General features: G+C 33.1%; 1 protein-coding gene across 1 annotated transcript in view; it reads right to left on the reverse strand.

The window, feature by feature from the left end:
- The window catches only part of UBR1 (ubiquitin protein ligase E3 component n-recognin 1), a 102,070-nt gene that overhangs the window by 36,666 nt on the left and 44,991 nt on the right, over positions 1-20,413 (reverse strand). Inside the window, exons 18-30 of the mRNA XM_011354982.2 lie at positions 20,274-20,384; positions 19,528-19,593; positions 19,207-19,308; positions 14,403-14,466; positions 11,553-11,677; positions 9,566-9,618; positions 8,324-8,426; positions 7,850-7,898; positions 7,306-7,460; positions 4,619-4,718; positions 3,929-4,038; positions 1,719-1,805; positions 596-777 (exon numbers count right to left, since the gene is read on the reverse strand). Coding sequence (XP_011353284.1) covers positions 596-777; positions 1,719-1,805; positions 3,929-4,038; positions 4,619-4,718; positions 7,306-7,460; positions 7,850-7,898; positions 8,324-8,426; positions 9,566-9,618; positions 11,553-11,677; positions 14,403-14,466; positions 19,207-19,308; positions 19,528-19,593; positions 20,274-20,384 — 1,307 coding nt within the window. The remainder of the gene's footprint in view (positions 1-595; positions 778-1,718; positions 1,806-3,928; positions 4,039-4,618; positions 4,719-7,305; positions 7,461-7,849; positions 7,899-8,323; positions 8,427-9,565; positions 9,619-11,552; positions 11,678-14,402; positions 14,467-19,206; positions 19,309-19,527; positions 19,594-20,273; positions 20,385-20,413) is intronic.

Raw genomic sequence — 20,413 nt, forward strand, 5'->3', positions numbered from 1 at the left:
ATTGTATCTATATAACAGCCCACAAACCATGGCTCTCAGAAGGCTAATTAAATTCCCCAAGGGCATATCATAGTCAGGATTCAGAAAATCAGATTTACTGATTCCCATTCCAATGGGCTATCAAAGATTGTAACTATATGCACTATCTTCTTTCTCTTTAAGAAAAAAAGAAAAACTAATATAAACCACCTTTTTGTGAAGGATTTTTCTGAATCTGTAAACTGCAGTAACTTTTATCAGAAATCATAAAAGTGATATAGAATATATGAACTGATATACACACGTGTATCTAAAAAACTTCATGTATATAACAGTTGATTTCTATTTTTTCTGTTCCCGTCTTCTCATCTTTTTGAGCAAAAAGGTTCCCAACAAACTTTATGGAGCACCTGAACTATTCATCAACATAAAATTATATTCGATAAGTACCCTAGAGCCTTCACTGTCCCCTTCCTACCTTAATAATAGTGTAATTTCTTTCACTATAAAATATATTTTGGGAAAACATTACTCAGAGTGAATATGTAATTTTTCCTCAAAAAAACAAAAAACAAAAAACAAAAAACTGAGTTGTTAATTTTTAGTTTAATTCTACCTCTCTTCCTCCATAATAGAGTCTTCTTTCCCAGACATTTCTGATGTACTGTCATACATGAGTTTGTGAGTTTCAATGAAGTTTTTCTGTAAGGCAGACATCTGAGCCATGATCTTCTGGCGATGCAGCCTAGCAGCTTCAGCTTTTCTTTTTCGTTCTGCTTTTTCTTTGTCATGAGTAATCTGGGTATTGAGAAACCACAAAAATTAGGTAAGAGCCATTGTTACAATTTACATATACTGTTCAGTCAGGCAAAATTTCCTAGAGTAAGAGTCTGATAAAATTGATTACGCCACCCCTCTTAAGCCTAGATTCAATGTGATGCCTCAGAATTAGCATACAGGCTCTATCACATCACACAACTAATTGCTTCTTTGGTTATTTCAATAATTTAACATAAAGGCCAAGAACTTTAAAAATCTAATAAATTGCCTTTTATACTCAATGCAGGTATAGTAAGAAAAAAATTAAATAAAACAAAAATTTTAAATCATTTGTTGAAATCATTTAATCACTGATATTTAATCAAGTTAGGCCAACTTGATAATGTTTAACAGTTACTCCTAGATGCACTGTTAAAACTGACAATTTTAGCAATACTAATGAGATGTACTGGTATCTTTATTGTTTATTCTAACACTTAAGCCCACTGTTCTCCTTTTGGGAAGGATAGTTAATAACCATAAGTAATAATATTCTAATAATTTTAAGATTAAAACCATCAAAACCAGATTCGTTATATTATGGAAATCAATGGCCTCGATATTACTTTATTTCACTGAGTCTAAGATATCACTGAGAATGCTGCTGATTAAGTTATAAGGAGCCATCAATTGTTAAGACATATCCCAATTTCAGATATTAAAAGTTTTAAAATTAATATGGTTATTTCCAACAGAGCTCTACTGCACATTAATTTCCTCTGATTTTTGTAAAATACACGTCTTATATTGGATAACCACATGTTGAGTACTACTAATCCCTACAGTACAGAAACACAATGAACAAAAGAAGACAGACATCTCACATACTTTACAAGAGGTTCCTTCTAACAAAAATAAGCAGCTCCCTCATACTAGCAAAACTCAAAGAGATAAATGTCACATTATCATAATGTTATTACCTCATCATTCTTAATAGATTCTGATCCTGATGTAGTTGCTACAATTAAACAAGATTTTTCTCTTAATCGCTTCACTGTGTCAAACATCTGCAAAAACAAATGAAATGATAAAAGAAGATTCGATTGATGAGAAATAGAAAAATTTACTAACCTGATTTTTCCATCATGCTTCCAAATGTCTTTGACTTAAACTATTTTTATATGTATACAGGTATATATGTGTGTATAGATACACACACATGCACGTGCGCGCACGCACACACAAAGTGACTCTTGACTATGACAAACACTTCTCCTAGTCGATTAGCATCCAGCTGAGGAGGAGGTTACAGGTAGCAAAATCAACTGATATAGTCTGCAGGTGGGACCATACCTCCACTTTTGCCAGGGAAAATAAAAATATTTTAAGTCTTTATATTTAAATATAGTTTCATAAAAAGCGATCCTGCTATATATATATAGTTTCCTACCCTCCTTTTTCACTTTATCTTTGGAGATGTTTCAACAACAGCTATATCATTCTTTTTAACAAATATCAAGGTTTCGGCAATATGATGGTATTTCCAAGAACTTATTGATATTTTGAAGGAGCCTCAGTCTCATGTGGAAAAACCTCCCACAAGGAACTTACAATACAAAGTCAAATTAAGCATTTGGATAAAATACCTAATGTTTCTAAGAGCAGACACTTGTGCTTTTTGTAAATTTCGACAATGAACTGTGGTATTCTAGAAACTAAATTTTCAGGATTAGATCTCCCAATTTATAAAAACATGTCTATAGGATAGAAATGTTGGACTAAATGATAGTTCAAATTACTTTCTTAATAAAGTAGAATAGTTAACTGCTTTTCTATTTTGTTTTTCTATTTTTAAATGATTATGTTGGTAAATTAACACAAATACTAAATATTTATGAAATCTACTTTAATGGAAATCTTAATATCATTATCTTAGAGTTACATGTCCAATTAAGCTTGCGTAAGAAATGTCTCTAAATAATAAAAAGGGCTGACTTGTTGAAGTACAAATCAGTACAAAGATCTCCAACTGATATGAATGTGGAAAATAACCACTCTATAGTCCAACAACCGAAACAATATCCAGCTGATAACATCAGGATATTTTAATAAATACAGTGAAGGGAAACTCCATAACCTTGACTTCTTGTTTACAAGTGGAGGGTTTTCAATTAAAGTAACATTTCTGGCCCCTCACTCCCTAATCTTTATTCACTCCTCCCCAAAGGCACGGCCATCTATCCAATAGTTCAAGCTCCAAATCTAGGAGTCATCTTTGACAACTTGACTCCCCTTATCCCCTTTCATCAAATCTATCAGCTAGTTCTATATATTCTACCATCAAATTATACCTGATTATACCATCAAATCTGTCCGGTTTCTCCCCATCTGCATCCTAGCCAAAGTTACACTCATTTCTCACCAGGATTAGTGCAACAGTCTTCTAATGATTTCCCTGATTTTACTCTTGTCCCTATAATCCATTTACCTCATAGCAGACAAAGTGATCTAGTAAAAAGATAGAATGTCACTTAAAATCCTTCAATGGCTTCCCACTGAACTCAAAAATAAAATCTACCACTTTACCCTGACCTGTAACATCCTATATGACCTGGCTCCTGGCAGCCCCTCTGACCTTGCTGCCTACCTTTCTCTCCCTCCCCACCACTGTGCGCCAATCAGGCTGGCCTTTCTGGCCATCTTAGAGCTTTTGCTTTGCTGTTCCCTCTTTCTAGAGTACTCTTCCAGATTCTTGAAAGACTGGTTTCCTGTCATTCAGTTCCAAAGTCACCTCCTAAGAGAGGCTTTTTCTGATTACCCATCTAAAGTTACCCCCATTCATCTACTGCATTATCCTGGTATTTTCTTGTTTATTGTCTGTTATCTCAAGTAGTACCTACGCTGCATGACAGCAAGCACCTTATCTGCCTTGTTCAGAGTCTAGAAATAAGCACAGCACATAACAGACATTCAATATGTGCGACTGAATAATAACACAAATGAATTCATTTTAATTCCTCCATTAAAACATAAGGAAAATAGAATTACTAACATGAAAATACAGGAGTTACCATGAAAATCAGTAGTAAATGACTTGACAATTGAAAACTATAGTGGTATAATTTTAGAGGCAAGAGAGAATTCTTAAATAATTAAACAAAGATATAATCAGTTTATTTTTCAGGTTTACCTGTAGTATCCATGTTATCATGTCCTTTTGGCCTTCTAACTGGGGAATTCCTTTGAGTTTTTCCAAAAGCATTTGTATATTCTGAGCATTCATGACTGAACTTCCTAATCCTTTTTTAAAACACAAAAATTACTTGTCATAAATATATATCTTCATAATTATACAAAAATTATAATTTATAGTTATGTTATTCACACTGAAAAACCAGAGTTTGCAATTGATCCCTTAACTATATTAATTTTTCAATGAAGAATCCACAATTACATGAAGTACTAAGTACTAAAACTTGAAAAACTTGAATTACTTTCTCTCTTATACATTTTCCCCTGGGGCTGCAAAGTGAAAGCTACCCTTAATTATCTGTCTCTTGCCTTTCCTCCACAGAGCTCACCATCTAGTAAAAGTACTTAAATGAAAACCAAAGCTCCAAAAATACGAAAGTGGCAACTGATATATCAACAAACTGAATAGGTTTATGATGTCTTCAAAGATCTAAAAAATACAGCGTGTAAATAGAAAATGAGATGCTTTTCTCTTCTTGGTTTTATAATCAATATACCTGGAATTTGCTTTGAAAAAATCCTTAATCAGGTAACACTTAATAAAAATCTAATCTAAACTTATCCTGTTCTTCCAGGTTGAAAACAGTGCAAACAGAACACATTATCATTCACTTAGACTAAAACATACTTGACGCCTTATGATAAAAGTCAAATGTCACTTCTTCTTCAGGAGCTTTTTGAAGCTGTTGCTTTTCTTCTAGTAAGCCCAATGCCAGAATATGAAATGCCTAAAGGAGAAAAGTATGAGATTTTTAAAACTGTGCTTCTTTAGGTAAATATATTTTAAATGGAGATATAAAAATAAGCAATCTGACAGGCAAAAAATGGACAAAGATTAAAAACAAGCAGTTTACAAAAAAAGAAAAAGAAATGCTAACAACACATATGAGAAATCTTCAACCTCACTTAAAATTAAAGAAACGTGAGTTGACAAGGACTTTGGACTTAAAAGAAGATTTTATGAATTTGACCTCAAAGGGAAGGGAAGTAAAAGCAAAAATAAATGAATGGGACTACTGCTTAACAAAAGAAATCGTCAAGAAGGTAAAGAGAGAACCAACTGAATGGGAAAATATATTTGCAAGCAACACTTCCGATAAGGGCCTAATATCCAAAATATACAAAGAATTCATATGACTCAATAACAACAACAAAATGATTCAATCAAAAAATGAGCAGAGGACCTGAACAGACACACTTCTCCCTAGAGGACATACAAATGGCCAACAAATATATATATGAAAAGATACTCAACTTCTCTAGCTATTAGGGAAATGCAAATCAAAACCATAACGAGATACCATCTCACACCTGTTAGAATAGCTATAATCAACAGAACAAGTAATAACAAATGTTGGAGAGGATGTGGAGAAAAAGGAACCCTCATACACTGATGGTGGGACTGCGAATTGGTACAGTCACTATGGAAAACAGTATGGCGGTTCCTCAAAAAACTAAGAATGGATCTACCATATGAACCAGCAATCCCTCTACTGGGTATTTACCCCAAAGACTTGAAAACTCATATTTGAAAAGACATTTGCACACCGATGTTCATAGCAGCATTATTCACGGTGGCCAGGGCATGGAAGCAACTGAAATGTCCTATGATAGATGATTGGCTAAAGAAGCTGTGGTACATATATACAATGGAATATTACTCAGCCATAAGAAGAGATGAAATACTGCTATTTGTGACAACCTAGATGGACCTCAAGATAATCATGCTAAGTGAAATAAGCTAAACTGAAAAAGTTGAAAATCACATGATATCACTTATATGGGGGATATAAACTTAAAAGCAACAAATGAACAGGACAGAGACTCAGGGACATGGACAACGGACTAGTGGTTACCAGAGGGTAGGGAGTAGGGGAGGAGGGAAGAGGTAGACAAGGTAAACGGGGTCAAATATAGGGGGATTTGAGGAGGGCGAAGTGGGTAAAGGGGATCAAATATATGGTAGTTGGAGGAAACTGGACTCTGGGTGGTAATCACACAATAGAATATATAGATATCAAATTATAATGAACACCTGAAAATTATATAATTGTATTAACCAATGTTACCCCAATAAACGTAAAAAAAAGTTAAAAATAAATAGGAAATAAATGTGAGTTGAAATATCATCAGCCTATTTTTTTACCTATTAGAGTGGCAAAAAATTTAACATTTAGTAAAATAAAGAACTGGCAAAAGTGTTGGGAAACAGGACTTTCTACCACCCTGCTGATAGAAAAGTAAATCAGTGGCCAATTTCTGGAGGCCAATTTGACAATATCTAACAAAAATATAAAGGTACAGACCCACTGCTAGGAATTAGTATAATAGATACACTCAAATATGCAAAGATATTTGTACAAGGATGTTCATTTTAGTGTTCTTTGTTATACAAAGACCTAAAAACAACCTAAATGTCTATTAACAGGAGACTAGTTAAATGCATTATAGATACCCATACAATGGAATATGCAGCTATTAAGAATGAGGTAGACCTATATGCACTAATGTTGGAATGATTTCCAGAAGATACAAAACTTTAACAATGCTTATCTCCTAGGCAGAGCACTGGGAAGCAGGGAGAGAAATTCTAACTTTTGATTGCAAATATAGCTATGGTGTGAAATTTTTTACTGCCTGTTATTTTCCACTGTTATAACAAAAATTGAGATACACATACAGTATGACAGCATTTAGCCTCCACACCAACAATAGCCAAGGAAAAAAGAAAATTTAGTTAGGCAGGTGCTAAGTAAATATTCAGTTATAGCTAACAAAAGTGACATTATTGAGTAATTTCTCTGTAACGGTATCAAGAAAAAATAGCTACTTCCACTTAATGATCTAATTCTCATAACAATTCTATGAAATAATTCTAGTTATACCTATTTTACCAGTGGGGAAATTATTCTTTCCTCCTAAACAGAAATTGGGGCTAAACCAAGATTCAAGCCTAGACCTGTCTGTCTTCAAATCTTTATTATACTGTCTCCTCATAATACAAGTGAAATAAAAAATATAGAAAATTATGATGCAATAGTAACATGCCATTATTAGGAAGAGCAGCCATTTTAAAAAAACAAAATGAAACAAATATATGAATGAATGAATGAATGGTTCCCAAGAGTAAAGATGCTAAAAACATGAGAATATGTCACTAAGGAAATTTATATCGCACCTAGGCTGTTTTTAATGGACCCCAAGGTCTCAGGTGCTCTAGTTGTGGTTCTGACTAAAGTTAGAAAGTTAGACCAGGGATCTTCTTCAGACCCCCATGAACTCTATGAGGTGAGAAAATATTTAAGGTATACGTACCATCTGGAGCATCCCTTCAGTCCACAGGTTAGAATCTGTGTCTAATGCCCATTCGAATATGGTCCTGAGAATGTACATCATGATATCACAATTTAGAAGATTTACCACTTTGCTGAAAGCAGGGCAGAATTCAGGAGGTGGTGGTGGTGGTAATGCTATAGAGGGTGGGAGATGGATAGTAGAAGAGACAAACAGGTACATTTTTATTTATCTGGGTTATCCTACATGCTAAATTTCAAATGTCAAAATCATACATTACATGCAAAAACAACACATAATTTCTGTTACCTTTAAAGCACTGAAAACATCAATGTCAAGGGAAATATAAGTAACTCTATCAATCACCCAAAATAAATTCCATTTGCTATAAATTTAAAATCCTATCATCACTGATATAGGCCATATCTTAATATGTGAAACAAAGGATTCTTTGCACTTCCAGTAGTTGCCCACTCTCAATAAACAACAAAACACTATATGCTTGGCTGATAACAAAACCACAGAAAATGGTCAAAATGAGTCAATTCAGAATCTCACTTTTTACCTTCATCTTTGTTTTCTTGTTTTCTCCTTTTCTTCTGCAAAAGGTCAATCTTTAAATATACTGCTTGGCAAGCATGAAACAAATAGAATACTTTGAAGTAGGCAATAAAGATCCACCAACCTACCTAAATATTTTATATACTAAAGTGAGTATTCAAAATGCTACCTTCTTCCAGAAACAAAATGGCTGTCCTAGGTAAGGCCACTGCAGAACAGATTGGTAATATCCCTCCTCAAGAATTTAGTTCCCATTCTTTCAGTCAACAATATTTAGCTACTTTTGGTATAATGGAGAAAATGTAAATATTGTCTATAAACTAAATAACAATTATTGATTCAATTTTAATTTCTTGGGTGAGATAATGGCCTCTATTAAGGAACCAGTATGACACTACAGAAAAACCAGGAATTTTTCAATGGAGTTAGAAAGCATAAAACATTTGAGGTTTATTTTTTGAAGGATACCTTTTCCTACCTTGCTATGCTGTGTTTTGGAGTAATGATAAAAGTACATATTGAAGTCTTTCAATGATTCGTCTTTCAATTCATAAACTCCATGGCCTGACACACCTGGTTTCCTAAATAAACAGAAAACACAGAGATGAACTACAGTGTTCTGAAAGTACAAAACACAGACAAAATAAGAAACTAAAAAATAATCTAAGTCAAAATCTAGAGGAAAAAACCAATTATATCTCATTCAGCTTGCTTAAACTGAAATGATAAATTTCATTCCAATAGTAAAACTAAAAACCTACACTGTAAGCTCAAAGTTCTGATAATAGCTAAGCTATGTGTCATAATTACATAAATCTGAGAAAGTTTATTTTATACTATATATAACTCATTCAATGCTCTTCTTAAATCCCGAAGGCTTCTTTATTAGCCTCTGAAGCCTAAAGGTTACCTGTTAACTAAAATATACTGCATTATCTAAGATCAAATCTAAAATGGTAGTGAGACATCATGTCCTCAGCAAACTGTAGATGAAGATACAGTATTGAATCCTCTATACTGCACTATAAAGATATATACAGTATTGAATCCTCTATACTGCACTGTAGATGAAGATACAGTATTGAATCCTCTATACTGTATCAAGGCCAAAAGGAGTACACCATATTTGCTCTGTACATTTAAATAGCTTTTGGTTTCTATCTAATTATTAAGTGAAATATTTCATTAACATTATTAGAGCATTAAAAAAGCTACATTCTATTTTGAAAGTTATTTGAAACTAGTAATCTATCTATAAATACAATACTATAACAAGTAGAAATTCACTGCCAGTATCAGCTTTTTAAATTTCAAGAATTAATCCACTTAAAATCTTATTTCCATTCTATATATCTCAAAGAATTGAAGGACTGTAAAATACTGTTTTAAATCTACTAAAGAAAAGTCTAAAATTAGTATGTAAAATACAAATTAACAGAATAAATGAAGTCATGGTTTAGTTGATGGGAAAGAGACTAGTGGAAAAGTTTCTTTGTCACTATCTAAATCACCTAATATCACAAATGGATACTTCTCATTCACCTGCCAAAAATACTCATTTCTTCAACAAACATGTACTAAGTGCCTACTGTGTGTCCCTTGTTCTTCTAATCTGAACTTCATTCTGTTCTTGGGAGTCAAGAACTTCAGCGCTTCTACAAAGTATCCAAAGCATAAGAACAAATATCTCTACCTCTCAGAATAAACATAAAGTACTTACTTAAATGTGGCTACTTTGTTTATGACATTCTCTAAGCCAGTTTCATTATTTTCCTGTTGAAACAATATTTTTGTCATTTTTACTTTCATGTAATAACTTTTTTTAATCTTATTGTGAACTGAAATACATTTTCAGCAACATTCCTGAAGCACTTTGTATACAATAAAAAAGATCAATTTTCGATATAAAAAATTTGGTCTAAACCCAATTAGCTTTGTTTGGAGAGATTAATTTCTTAACAAAGGTTATGACCTATGTATAAATTGCTTAAGGAAAAAATTTTATCGAAGTTTGTCCTCACATTCATGTACACACGCACACACACCACACATTACCGATAGTTCAAAGAAAAAGAACTTTTCTTTATGTAGTATATTTATTATCCACATCATTTAAGCACATGCCCATTATGTACTAAACCAAGGTAACAAAATAAATAAGATGTACAGCAAAACACATATGCAGATGTCCAAATGTATTCTGGCTTTTACAATTACAAAATTTTTTTGTCTGATTGACCTGAACTTTTCTTTGAACAAGGATTTTTTTTTTAATAAGGTCATTTAAAATCAGGATAAGAACCTAGTCAAAATACTAAACTAAGATCATAGAGTCCTATAAAAATTTAAAAATTTAGACTCCTTTTTAAAAAAAGGTACTTGGGGTAGGCAGTAAAAAGTTAGGGTATGCACTAAAGCATTTTATTTTTTGCAAAGTATGATATGCCTATCACTAGCAGTATGTGAAATTACTTTAGTGGCACACAGTTATGTAGTTTTAAAATTCTGAATAGTTATTCCCTTGTTTTCATGTGTATTTGTAAAAAAATAATCCAGAACATCAAGCCTACTATTTCACTGCTATTATTGCTTATAAAGATGTTAAGGAAAATGTAAGTAAATTGATTTTAAAATGTATTCATAATTATAAAATTGGTGGATGGATATACAAAAATTATGAAAGTGATATGCTAAATGGTTACAGTTTAAGAATCAGTTAACAATGAAACTGAAACTAGGCTTATGGGGTGATCACTTTGTAAGGTATATAAATGTTTAATCTATGTTGTACACCCACAACTAATATAATATTGTAAGTCAACTGTAATTGGAAAATAAATTAATTTTTTAAAACAATGAATGGAAATAGATACAAAGAATTTGGGGAGAAAATGACCAATAGTCAAAGTCTATCTCTATTCTACTTCTCTGGAAAGCCCTGATAGTACAGATAAGTCTAATTCTCTTTTAAGAATCATAGTATTCTAATTCAAAGTTAAATCTCAGGAGAAAAAATATGAGACTCATAATCTTTAGGACTATTATTTAAATATCAGGATATATAAAAACATAAATATCACCCATGGCAGCCATGAGAATGCACCCTGCAGACCTCCAGTTAAAAGGAAGAGAGGTACTAATGCAGGCTCACTCTCGGAGACATGGAAAGGCATCAAACCTTGATTAGGCTAGCCAGCAGTCTAGGATGCATCTATTTAAACTTCCTCCCCTCCTTCCTTCACCTGGAGTCATACTTGCATCACAGTCTGATGGCTCCCTCAGCCTTTCTTAGCTTCTTCACCATTTTCTCTCATAGGCATTGTTCCTAATCAAGTCTTAAATGTTTTTATCTTGACATTTGCTTTTCAGAAGACTTCAACTAACACACTAACCAAATAATCTCAGTGTTTCAGGGAGCCCCCTTTTCCTTTAGAGAAATCTTATTTGAAAGTAAACAAAAAGTCAGGGAGTTTCTTGCTCTAAAAAGTCTCCTAATTAGCCAGAATGTTTCTAAAGTGTTTCCCAATGCCCAAAAGCCCAGACTTAAAGTTTATACCACTAAAAAAATGAATGGTAACAGTTTTACATCTAAAAAATTTGCTAAACAAATTTTCCTAAAACTTCAAAGTAGCTTCTAACCAAAGAAAAAGAAAACAACAACTATCCCATCCTGATGTAAATGGAGTAAAAAATAAAATTGGTCTTACATTCTCAGGTAAATTTTTGGCAATGGCACTGTGTGGCATGGGTTCAATACAAAGCAAGTGAATAATTTCTCTCATTGTGACCTCTTCTTTGGTCACATTTCCTACTCCAGGTACATATCGTTCTCCTAATATAAACAATAAAAAGTAAAACAATTAATTGCTATTTAAATCTTGTCCCACCAGGAGCACTATGCACAGAACACTGCATTAAACTAAGTCTATGAAAGAAGTACTGAAAATTATCTAGACACGTTTCTAAATCTGAATAACACAAGTCTATTTGCTAAAAGATGAAGAAAAATTAAGAGATCTGAAAAACACAGGCCTTCACTTAACTTTCTTACACACACATACACACACACACACTCACACATTATAAACAAAGACCCTCAATTAAAGTAGCATGTGTTTCTAATCCAGAAAACAAGGCAGATGGCATTGAATGAGCAGTGGTGATTGCCAAACAACAGCTTTCAAGATCTTCCTCAATTTTGTCTTTACTTGTTATTTAAGAAAGAACAAAACAAAAACTGAAAAACTAAATACTTAATAATGTCTTCATGGGTTAGATGACAAAACAGTAATATGTATCAGAAATGACCGCTGTTGTTAAAATGCCCACGTGACCAGATTTCCATTTTCCATTTCAATAAACTGTCAAATGTAGGGAAAAATAGCTAAATTAAGTACAGGAATGTCATTGGTGTTAAAAGCACCTAATTTTCATTGCCACTAGAAGGCTTACAATATCTGGCCCTACATCACTACTGATTTTCAATAGTACAACATATGTCCTATGATATCTACAAGAAGGTCCTTTGCCTAACAGACTTGATAAACTCTACAAATTAGCCAAAGAATGACTTTTTGTTAAATGAATTCATTTTCAAGACTCATTCTTCTTTATATTTGTAAAGCACTTTGTAATTTTCTAATTTTTTTCCACCAAAAACAAAATCCTCTAGAAGTTTAGTGCTAGAAGGAACCTTAGAGATCATGTAGATTACCTTCACATTTTACAAATTGGGAATCTGAGACCTAAATAATATAAATGGCATGCTCTTGACAGCTGATAGCCAGGCCAAGACTAGATCTTCTGATTCCTAATCTCAATCTTTTCCTACTTTTTAATGTTTCTTTTTCCCATTACAAAATTAGAGGCTACACACGCACACATACACATACATATATACTCACATATATATACATATGCATTTATATGTATATACATATTTTATAAGGTTGACTCCTGAAATTGATGAATTTAGGAATATAGCAAGTCTTAACTAAAATTCAAATCACATAGCAGGAAAACCCAAAACAATTTGAGTGAACACAGCAAAAGCAAAATAGAAGCAATAATCAAATAGTAAAAACATAAAACAGCAAAAATAATAGTAAAAAGAGAAAACAGCAAAAATATAGTACAGTACTATATAGGATTCTTCATATAGCATTCTAAGAATACAAAAGTTCTCAAAGTTTTATAATTTAATAATGTATATCATTAACTTAAAAATCTTTTACACATTTTTACAGATTTTCTCCATTTTTTCCCATCGGTTTCCTATGGAATATTCTAGACAAGAAGAGTTAGTACCTGAAAGATTTATATCTCATTTAGCAATAAAAGCTTACCACACTTCCTGCTTAGATAAGCAGCTAGTTTACAACTAGCCTTCTGACAAACAAGTAAAATAAACAAACCCATGTTTTCAGATTTAACTAGTGGCTAGAATCTCCACTAGGAAATATTAATACAAAGGAGAGTCTGCTGCAGTAAGAAGCAAGAGCCAGAACGAGAAGTCAAAGACTTTTACTTAGCTGGTAAAATCTCTAACAGAGACTATAACATAGAATATACTAAAGTAAAAGTATAGCCAATATTTGCATGAAAAAACAACAGATTGACACAATGAAAGTGTATTTTACTTAGACCTATGTTACATTGAAATTTCATATATATATATAACATTATTAGCACTCAATATATTGGTATTTTTCATCTACACTTCTATCTAACTATAATAATTATATTCCAAAATAAAGATAGCTGTGCTCTTTTAAAGCTGGGTTTCTAAACACATTAATCATATTAGTCACATGAATATGTAACTAAGTTCTATGCTGTATTTGGGAGAAGAGTAAAATGATAAATTTTAGCTCTTACTAATGTTCTTTCTAAAAAGTAACCCATGTAGAATATTACTCAGCCATAAGAAGAGATGTAATACTACCATTTGCAACGATATGGATGGAACTCGAGATAATCATGCTAAGTGAAGTAAGCCAGACAGAAAAAGTTGAAAATCACATGATATTACTTATATGTGGGATATAAATTTAAAAGCAACAAATGAGCAGGACAAACAAACAGAGACTCATGGACATGGACTATAGGCTAGTGGTTACCAGAGGACTATAGACTAGTGGTTACTAGTGGGGTAGGGGAGATGGGGGGAGGTACATGGGTTAATGGGGGGTCAAATATAGGGTTTAGAGGGTGGGTAAAGTGGGTAAAGGGGATCAAATATATGGTAGCTGAAGCAAACTAGACTTTGGGTGGTAAATACATAATAGAATATACAGATGTTAAATGATAATGTACACCTGAAAATGATATAATTGTATTAACCAATTTACCCCAATAAACTTAAATTTTTTTAAAAAAATTCTTAAAAAAAAAAAACAAAACCTTATTTAAGACCTTCTATTAAAAGCCCCCAAACAAACGGTAAAATTTTGGCAAGGAAGCAGGGTAAAAAATAAAAAAAATAAAAATAAAAATAAATATAAATATAAATAAATAAAAAGTAACCCATGTACTATTTCAAAACGTTTTAATCTTACCCACAATATAGATGAGGAATTGAAGCATTTCTTCTATTAATGTATTATACTGTTTAATCAAATCCTATAGAATCAAAAAACAATAAATTAGTTGCATGCGAACCAAAAACCTCTATAAAACATACATTTCTGGATCAAACTCATGGTCCACCCAGTCCAGTATTTTCTTTTAGACCACAGCAACAGAGAATTATGAGGTGAATAATTTATTTTCCAACATCAAATTCAATGAGGTTCACAATACCTGACACATAATAAGAAGTTAATAACAATTGTTAAATATTATCATTTTCATTATCGTTATTCCCCATAAAAACAAGTCAACAAACTAATTCTAATCTTTAACCTTTCCTCTACTATTGGCTTCCGTCTTACCTGGGCTGGTGAGATAGTGGCTTCAAACAGATACCAAACAACAATGGTGAGAGTACCCTTCTCTAACACACCTCTTGTTTAAGCACTGTAGTAAATTACATATTCATTTTCACTAAGTATAAAACATCACTAAAAATTACTTTGCATTTTATATACTATTCTTTGGTCCTTGGCAAATGATTCCTAATTTGAAAGAATAAAATAATGTGACTCATAAATTCAAAGTAGTCAAGAGCTACTTTTTTTTTTTCTGGCTTTATTAAAATATAATAGACAATTAGTTGCTCGTATTTACATTGCACAATTTGATAAGGTTTTAAAATCATAGTTGGCATATAGTGGTTTATTAGTTTCAGTTGTATAGCATAGTGATTAGAGATCTACAAAACTCACAAAGTGATCACCCCATTAAAATCTAGTACTCCTCTTCCTCCTACATATATATTACATTATTAACTATTTTCCTATGTTACACTTTATATCTCCATGTCTATTTTGTAACTATCGCTTTGTACTTCTTAATCCCTTTGCCCTTTTTCACCATCTTCCTCAAACCCCCCTCCTATCTAGTACCCCTCAAAATATTCTCTGTATCTATGAGTTTACTTTCATTTTTGTTATTTTGTTCTTTAGATTCCACATGTATGTGAAATTATGTGATACTTGTCTTTCTCTACCTGACTTACTTCATTCAGCGTAATACCCTCTAGGTCCATCAAGGCAATATCTTTTTCCATCCCCTTCTTTCAGTCTCTGTATGTCTTTTAATCTGAAGTGAGTCTCTTGTAGGCAGCATATGTAGGGGTCTTGTTTTCTTATCTATTCAGCTACTCTATCTTTTGGTTGGAGTACTTAATTCTTTTCCATTTGAGGTACTTGTTGATAGGAATGTAGTTATTACCATTCTTTATTCATGTTTCTGATACATGTTTTTTCTTCTTAAAGAAATCCCTCCAACATTTCCTATAATACTGGCTTGGTGTTGATAAATTCCTTTAGCTTATTTTTGTCTGGGAAGCTCTTTATCTTTCGACTTTAAATGATAGCTTTGCTGGATAAAGTACCCTTGGTTGTAGATCCTAGGTTTTCATCACGTTGAATATTTTGTGCCAAGCCCTTCTGTCCTGCATAGTTTTGAGAAATCAGCTACCAGTCTTATGGGTGCTCCCCTGTAGGTAACTAACTGCTTTTCTCTTGCTGCTTTTAAGATTCTCTTTTTGTATTTATACTTTGGCATTTTAATTATGATCGGTCTTGGTGTGGGTCTCTTTGGGTTCATCTTTTTTGGGACTCTCTGAGGTTCCTGGGGTTGTATGTCTATTTCTTTCACCAGGATAGGGAAGTTTTCCATCATTATTTCTTCAAATAGCTCTTCAATGTCTTGTTTTCCTTCAGGTACCCCTATGACACAGATATTTTTACATTTAATTGTGTCTCATACACTTCTTAAATTATTACTATAGTCTTGGCTTCTTTTTTTTTGCTGTTCTGAGTGATTGTCCTTGGCTCCCCCATCCTCTATATAGGTCATTTGATTCTCTTCTTTATTCACTCTGTTGATTCCAATATACTCTTCATCTCAGATAATGTGTTGTTCATTTCTGATTGGTTCCCTTTTATAATTTCCATTTCTATTTTTATGTTTGTTTTTTTTTTAATCTATTTGTTAAAGTTCTCACTGAGTTCATCTACTCTTCCCCTAAATTCACTGACCATCTTTATAACCAGTGTTTTGAACTCTGCGTCTATTAGATTGCTTGACTCCATTATTCCTGGATCTCTGTTTTGTTCTCTCATATGGTTTCTGTTTCTTTGTCTTCCTATTTTGGCTGCCTTTCTGTGTCTGTTTCTATGTACTAAGCAAAGCTCCTAAGTCTCCCGGTCTTAGTGTAGCATTGTGTAGTAGGTGTCCAGTGGCACAGTCCTGAGAGGGGTTCAGCTGCAGGCCAAGTTTAGCCCCAGCCTGTGCCCCTCTGGGGCCACCTGTTAACATTCAGCAAGCAATTCACAGATAATGTGTTTATAGTTGCCTCAAGAAGCCACGTCAGAAACTGCGGTCCACTGCCACCAGTGTGAGTCCTGGAGTTGGCTCAGCAAGGAATACCAGACTCATCAAGTACACAAATGGATGTAGCTTGGGTAGGACTGTGAGTTGGGGGAAGTGGAGATTCAGGGAATCCTCTGGGCCGATCAACCTGTTATCCAACTCGATAATGTCTCAGCTATGGCGGCGCTGCGTCCACACACTGGGAGGGTTGGGGGTGTGAGAGAGGAACAATGGATACCACCAGGACTTCTGCCTGGGAGAGCGCGTCGCCTCTGGCAAATGACAACTCACTGTTCCCCTGTAAGTCCCTGGTGTCCTCCAAGCAGCTGACCCGGAGCTGGTGCTCAGAGCGAGCAGGTCCATTACCATGAAATTCTGCTCGCAGACTCGGCCCCTTTCAGAGGTGTCTGCAGCTGCCGGTTGTGCTGCCATAGCTTCTGACCCACTCAGTCTCTTGGGAGGGCAGCCTCACGTCTTCATCCTCTTCTACCTTCTACCATTGCAGGGTGATTTCTTATTTTTCTCCCTAGTTGTAATGCTTCTGTTCATCTAGATCCCAGGCAACTCTGCTTGCTGTTTGCTCCATGTTTCCATCACAACTTTGATTTGGTCGCAAGAGGAATGAACAAAGCCTCTATAATTTTTTTTCGTAAGAGCTAATTTTTAAACTGGTATCAAATATTAAAACAATGAAGATGTGACAAAACTCCATGAGACAAATTACAAACTGTGAAAAATGTAACAAATACAATAAATACTAAATAGGAAACTCTTATAAAAACAGAAAAAGGGTAAAAGGTAGGAACAAACGATTCATTAACAAAAAGTGGGGAAGGCTAATAAATCATAAAAACATGGTCAACTCCACTGATAATTAAAGAACTACAAATGAAAATGAAACACCATCTTTCACCTATCAGATCAACAAAGAATAAAAAATACCAGTGCCATCTAACTCAGTACCAGGACCCAGTAACGACACATGGAAAGCAGTAATCAAGGGATATTACTGGTTAACTATTATTTGCTCTTTCATGGACAGTGCTTTGCTAGTCTTCTCTCAAGGATCTAATACAATGATTAGCAATCTCTACGTAGCTAGCGGGCAAAATCCAGCCAACAGCCTATCTTTGTATGGCTCTAGTAGCTAAGGGTTTTTATAAAAAAACATTTGCAATCAATTGGATGTTAGGGAACACTAACATCGAACCTCAAAATTAAGTAACATATTATAACAACAAAAAAAAATCCATTCTTTCCCTTAGACTTTTATTACCAAAAAAGTATACACCATTATTATTATTTTTAATTTCATCAATAAAATAGTAGAAATTTATTTTCTATTTGCTATCTAAGTACCTACTTATTATATTCAATTTAACCTCTTGGCCCATACAAAGGTCAATTGGTACTATTGTTAAAAAGGAAACAATTACTGTGTTACCAATTCTAACTTTATATGTAATTTAAGAATGCTATTTTGTAGTATCATTTTTGAAATTCATATTTATTTGCCAAAGTTTTTTTTTAATTGTGATTGCTGTTTTGCATTTTCAAAGGAAGCTCACATTTTTAGCCTGTTTGTTAAATTTCTTTTGTCGCAGTTGACTGTTACTAAAGCATTCCATTCTTGCAGTTTGTTTTTTGTGGGTGCCAAATTATGTGCAGTGCAGTGTTAAAAGATAATTCAGAACATCTGAATATATGCCTTAATAAGTACACAGTCCAGAAAGGCAAAAAAAGATATATACACTGCTAGAGAGAGCTTAAATCAGAGTAACTTTTCTGAGAGCATTCTGACATGTATTGAGAGTCTTAAGAATAGATTCTTTCCTCCAGCAAATCCACTTGTAAGAATTTATCTTAACAAAATAATTTGTAAGTGTTAAACCTTGATGTACAGAGATGTTATAAAACCAAAAAACTAGAAAAACCTCTTCAGCAATAAGGGACTAAAGTACAAATATACTGATACAGTGTAATACTATACAGCCATTAAAAATGATCATGTAAAAAGTGATGATGTAATTGTGCATTTATTTAGTGATAAAAAAATCTATCAGAATATTTCATTAAGCACAGGAAGCAAATTACTAAATAGTATATACGAATGAACCAATTTTTCTTTAAAAATAAGACACCAAAACTTTCAATGATCACTTCTAGGAGGCAGTGTTTCATATTTTTCCTTTTTGTTAATCTATATATTCTAATTTTTATAGAGTAAAAAGAATATATGTATATATATGTAAATACATATGCATATTATATGTATCTGTTATTTTTGTAGATAGACGAAGAGAATAAAAATCTTAAATATGATTAAAATTGTTAACAATATTTCCTTTGGAATTGATTTGCATATCAGTTTATGTTACTTACCTGGTCTTTTATGGATATGGTCTTGTTGAAAGCATCAGCAAGTTCATACCTCTGAAGTACTAATAACAAGAATTTGTTGGGATCCATCAAAGATGCACCAATCTATGAAAGAAATACAGCATCATGGTTCTAGTGTATTAAATGAAGAAACATTAGGTTTATAGAAGATAATATAGTAGTCTCTTCCATTTCTATAATACCATATTTTAACAATGAGAAAAATTTAATAAACTTAAAAATAATTACAATATTTTCTCTTTTTACGATGAATCTAAGGAGAAGGGTTAAGACATAACTATCAGAAGTAATTTAAATAGGTACCTGAAGCATGATGATATCTTTGTCGTACATTTCTTCTCTGCACTTAACATCTTGGTAATAAAACACCTATAAAATAAAAGATAGGATGGAAGCTAAAAGAATTATTTTATTTTGAACAGAATTCTCAACAAAACCTATTCTTAAAACTTTCTCTGCACCAGAAAACTCAAGAACTCCTTAGTATTAAAAAAGTTGTTACTCTACAAATCATTTTAAGGGACTTATAAGCATAAAGTAAGATAATATGGCAAGAAAATACTTCAGAGTTAAAAATGCTCTAGTTATTACTCTCAACATGTGTAACAAAAATATTTCCTCTAAGTTTAAAATACCCACTTCAATAAAGTAAATCAATTTCTACAATCAATCATAATACCATTTTCCCCCCAAGGAGTACATTTACAAGTCCAGAAGAAGAACAAGCACTTCTTATTTGCTCTAAAACAGAAGGAAAAATTATAAAGTGGCCTTCAACTAAGTCAGGTGGTAGAAAGATTACAGGTTCCCAAGGGAGGTAATCTTCAGAAAAGACCTATCTTCATAGGCAGGTTTCTAGTAGTACTACCAGCTTTCACCTAATCTATCCACTCAATAGGATAAAAAATAGAACTTTCATTTCCGATTTTATACAAGAAAACAGAAAGCATATAGTCAGCAAAATCCAGGCACTTAAAGTAAAATTATATAAAAGAAAAAACAATCAGAAAATGAACACATTCATAAATGAATAATCGGCCTTGCCATACCTGGCTAATGAGAGAAAGCCCATTTCTTCGCCACATCTCAGCAACAACCTGGGCAACCAATACCAGACAACGCAAAGGATATTCCACTAGAACCTCTACTTGAAAGTCCTCCTGAAATAGGGTGAAGTCAATTTCATTAA

This window comes from Pteropus vampyrus, unplaced genomic scaffold, assembly GCF_000151845.1.
Source record: "Pteropus vampyrus isolate Shadow unplaced genomic scaffold, Pvam_2.0 Scaffold19, whole genome shotgun sequence".
Taxonomy (NCBI): domain Eukaryota; kingdom Metazoa; phylum Chordata; class Mammalia; order Chiroptera; family Pteropodidae; genus Pteropus; species Pteropus vampyrus.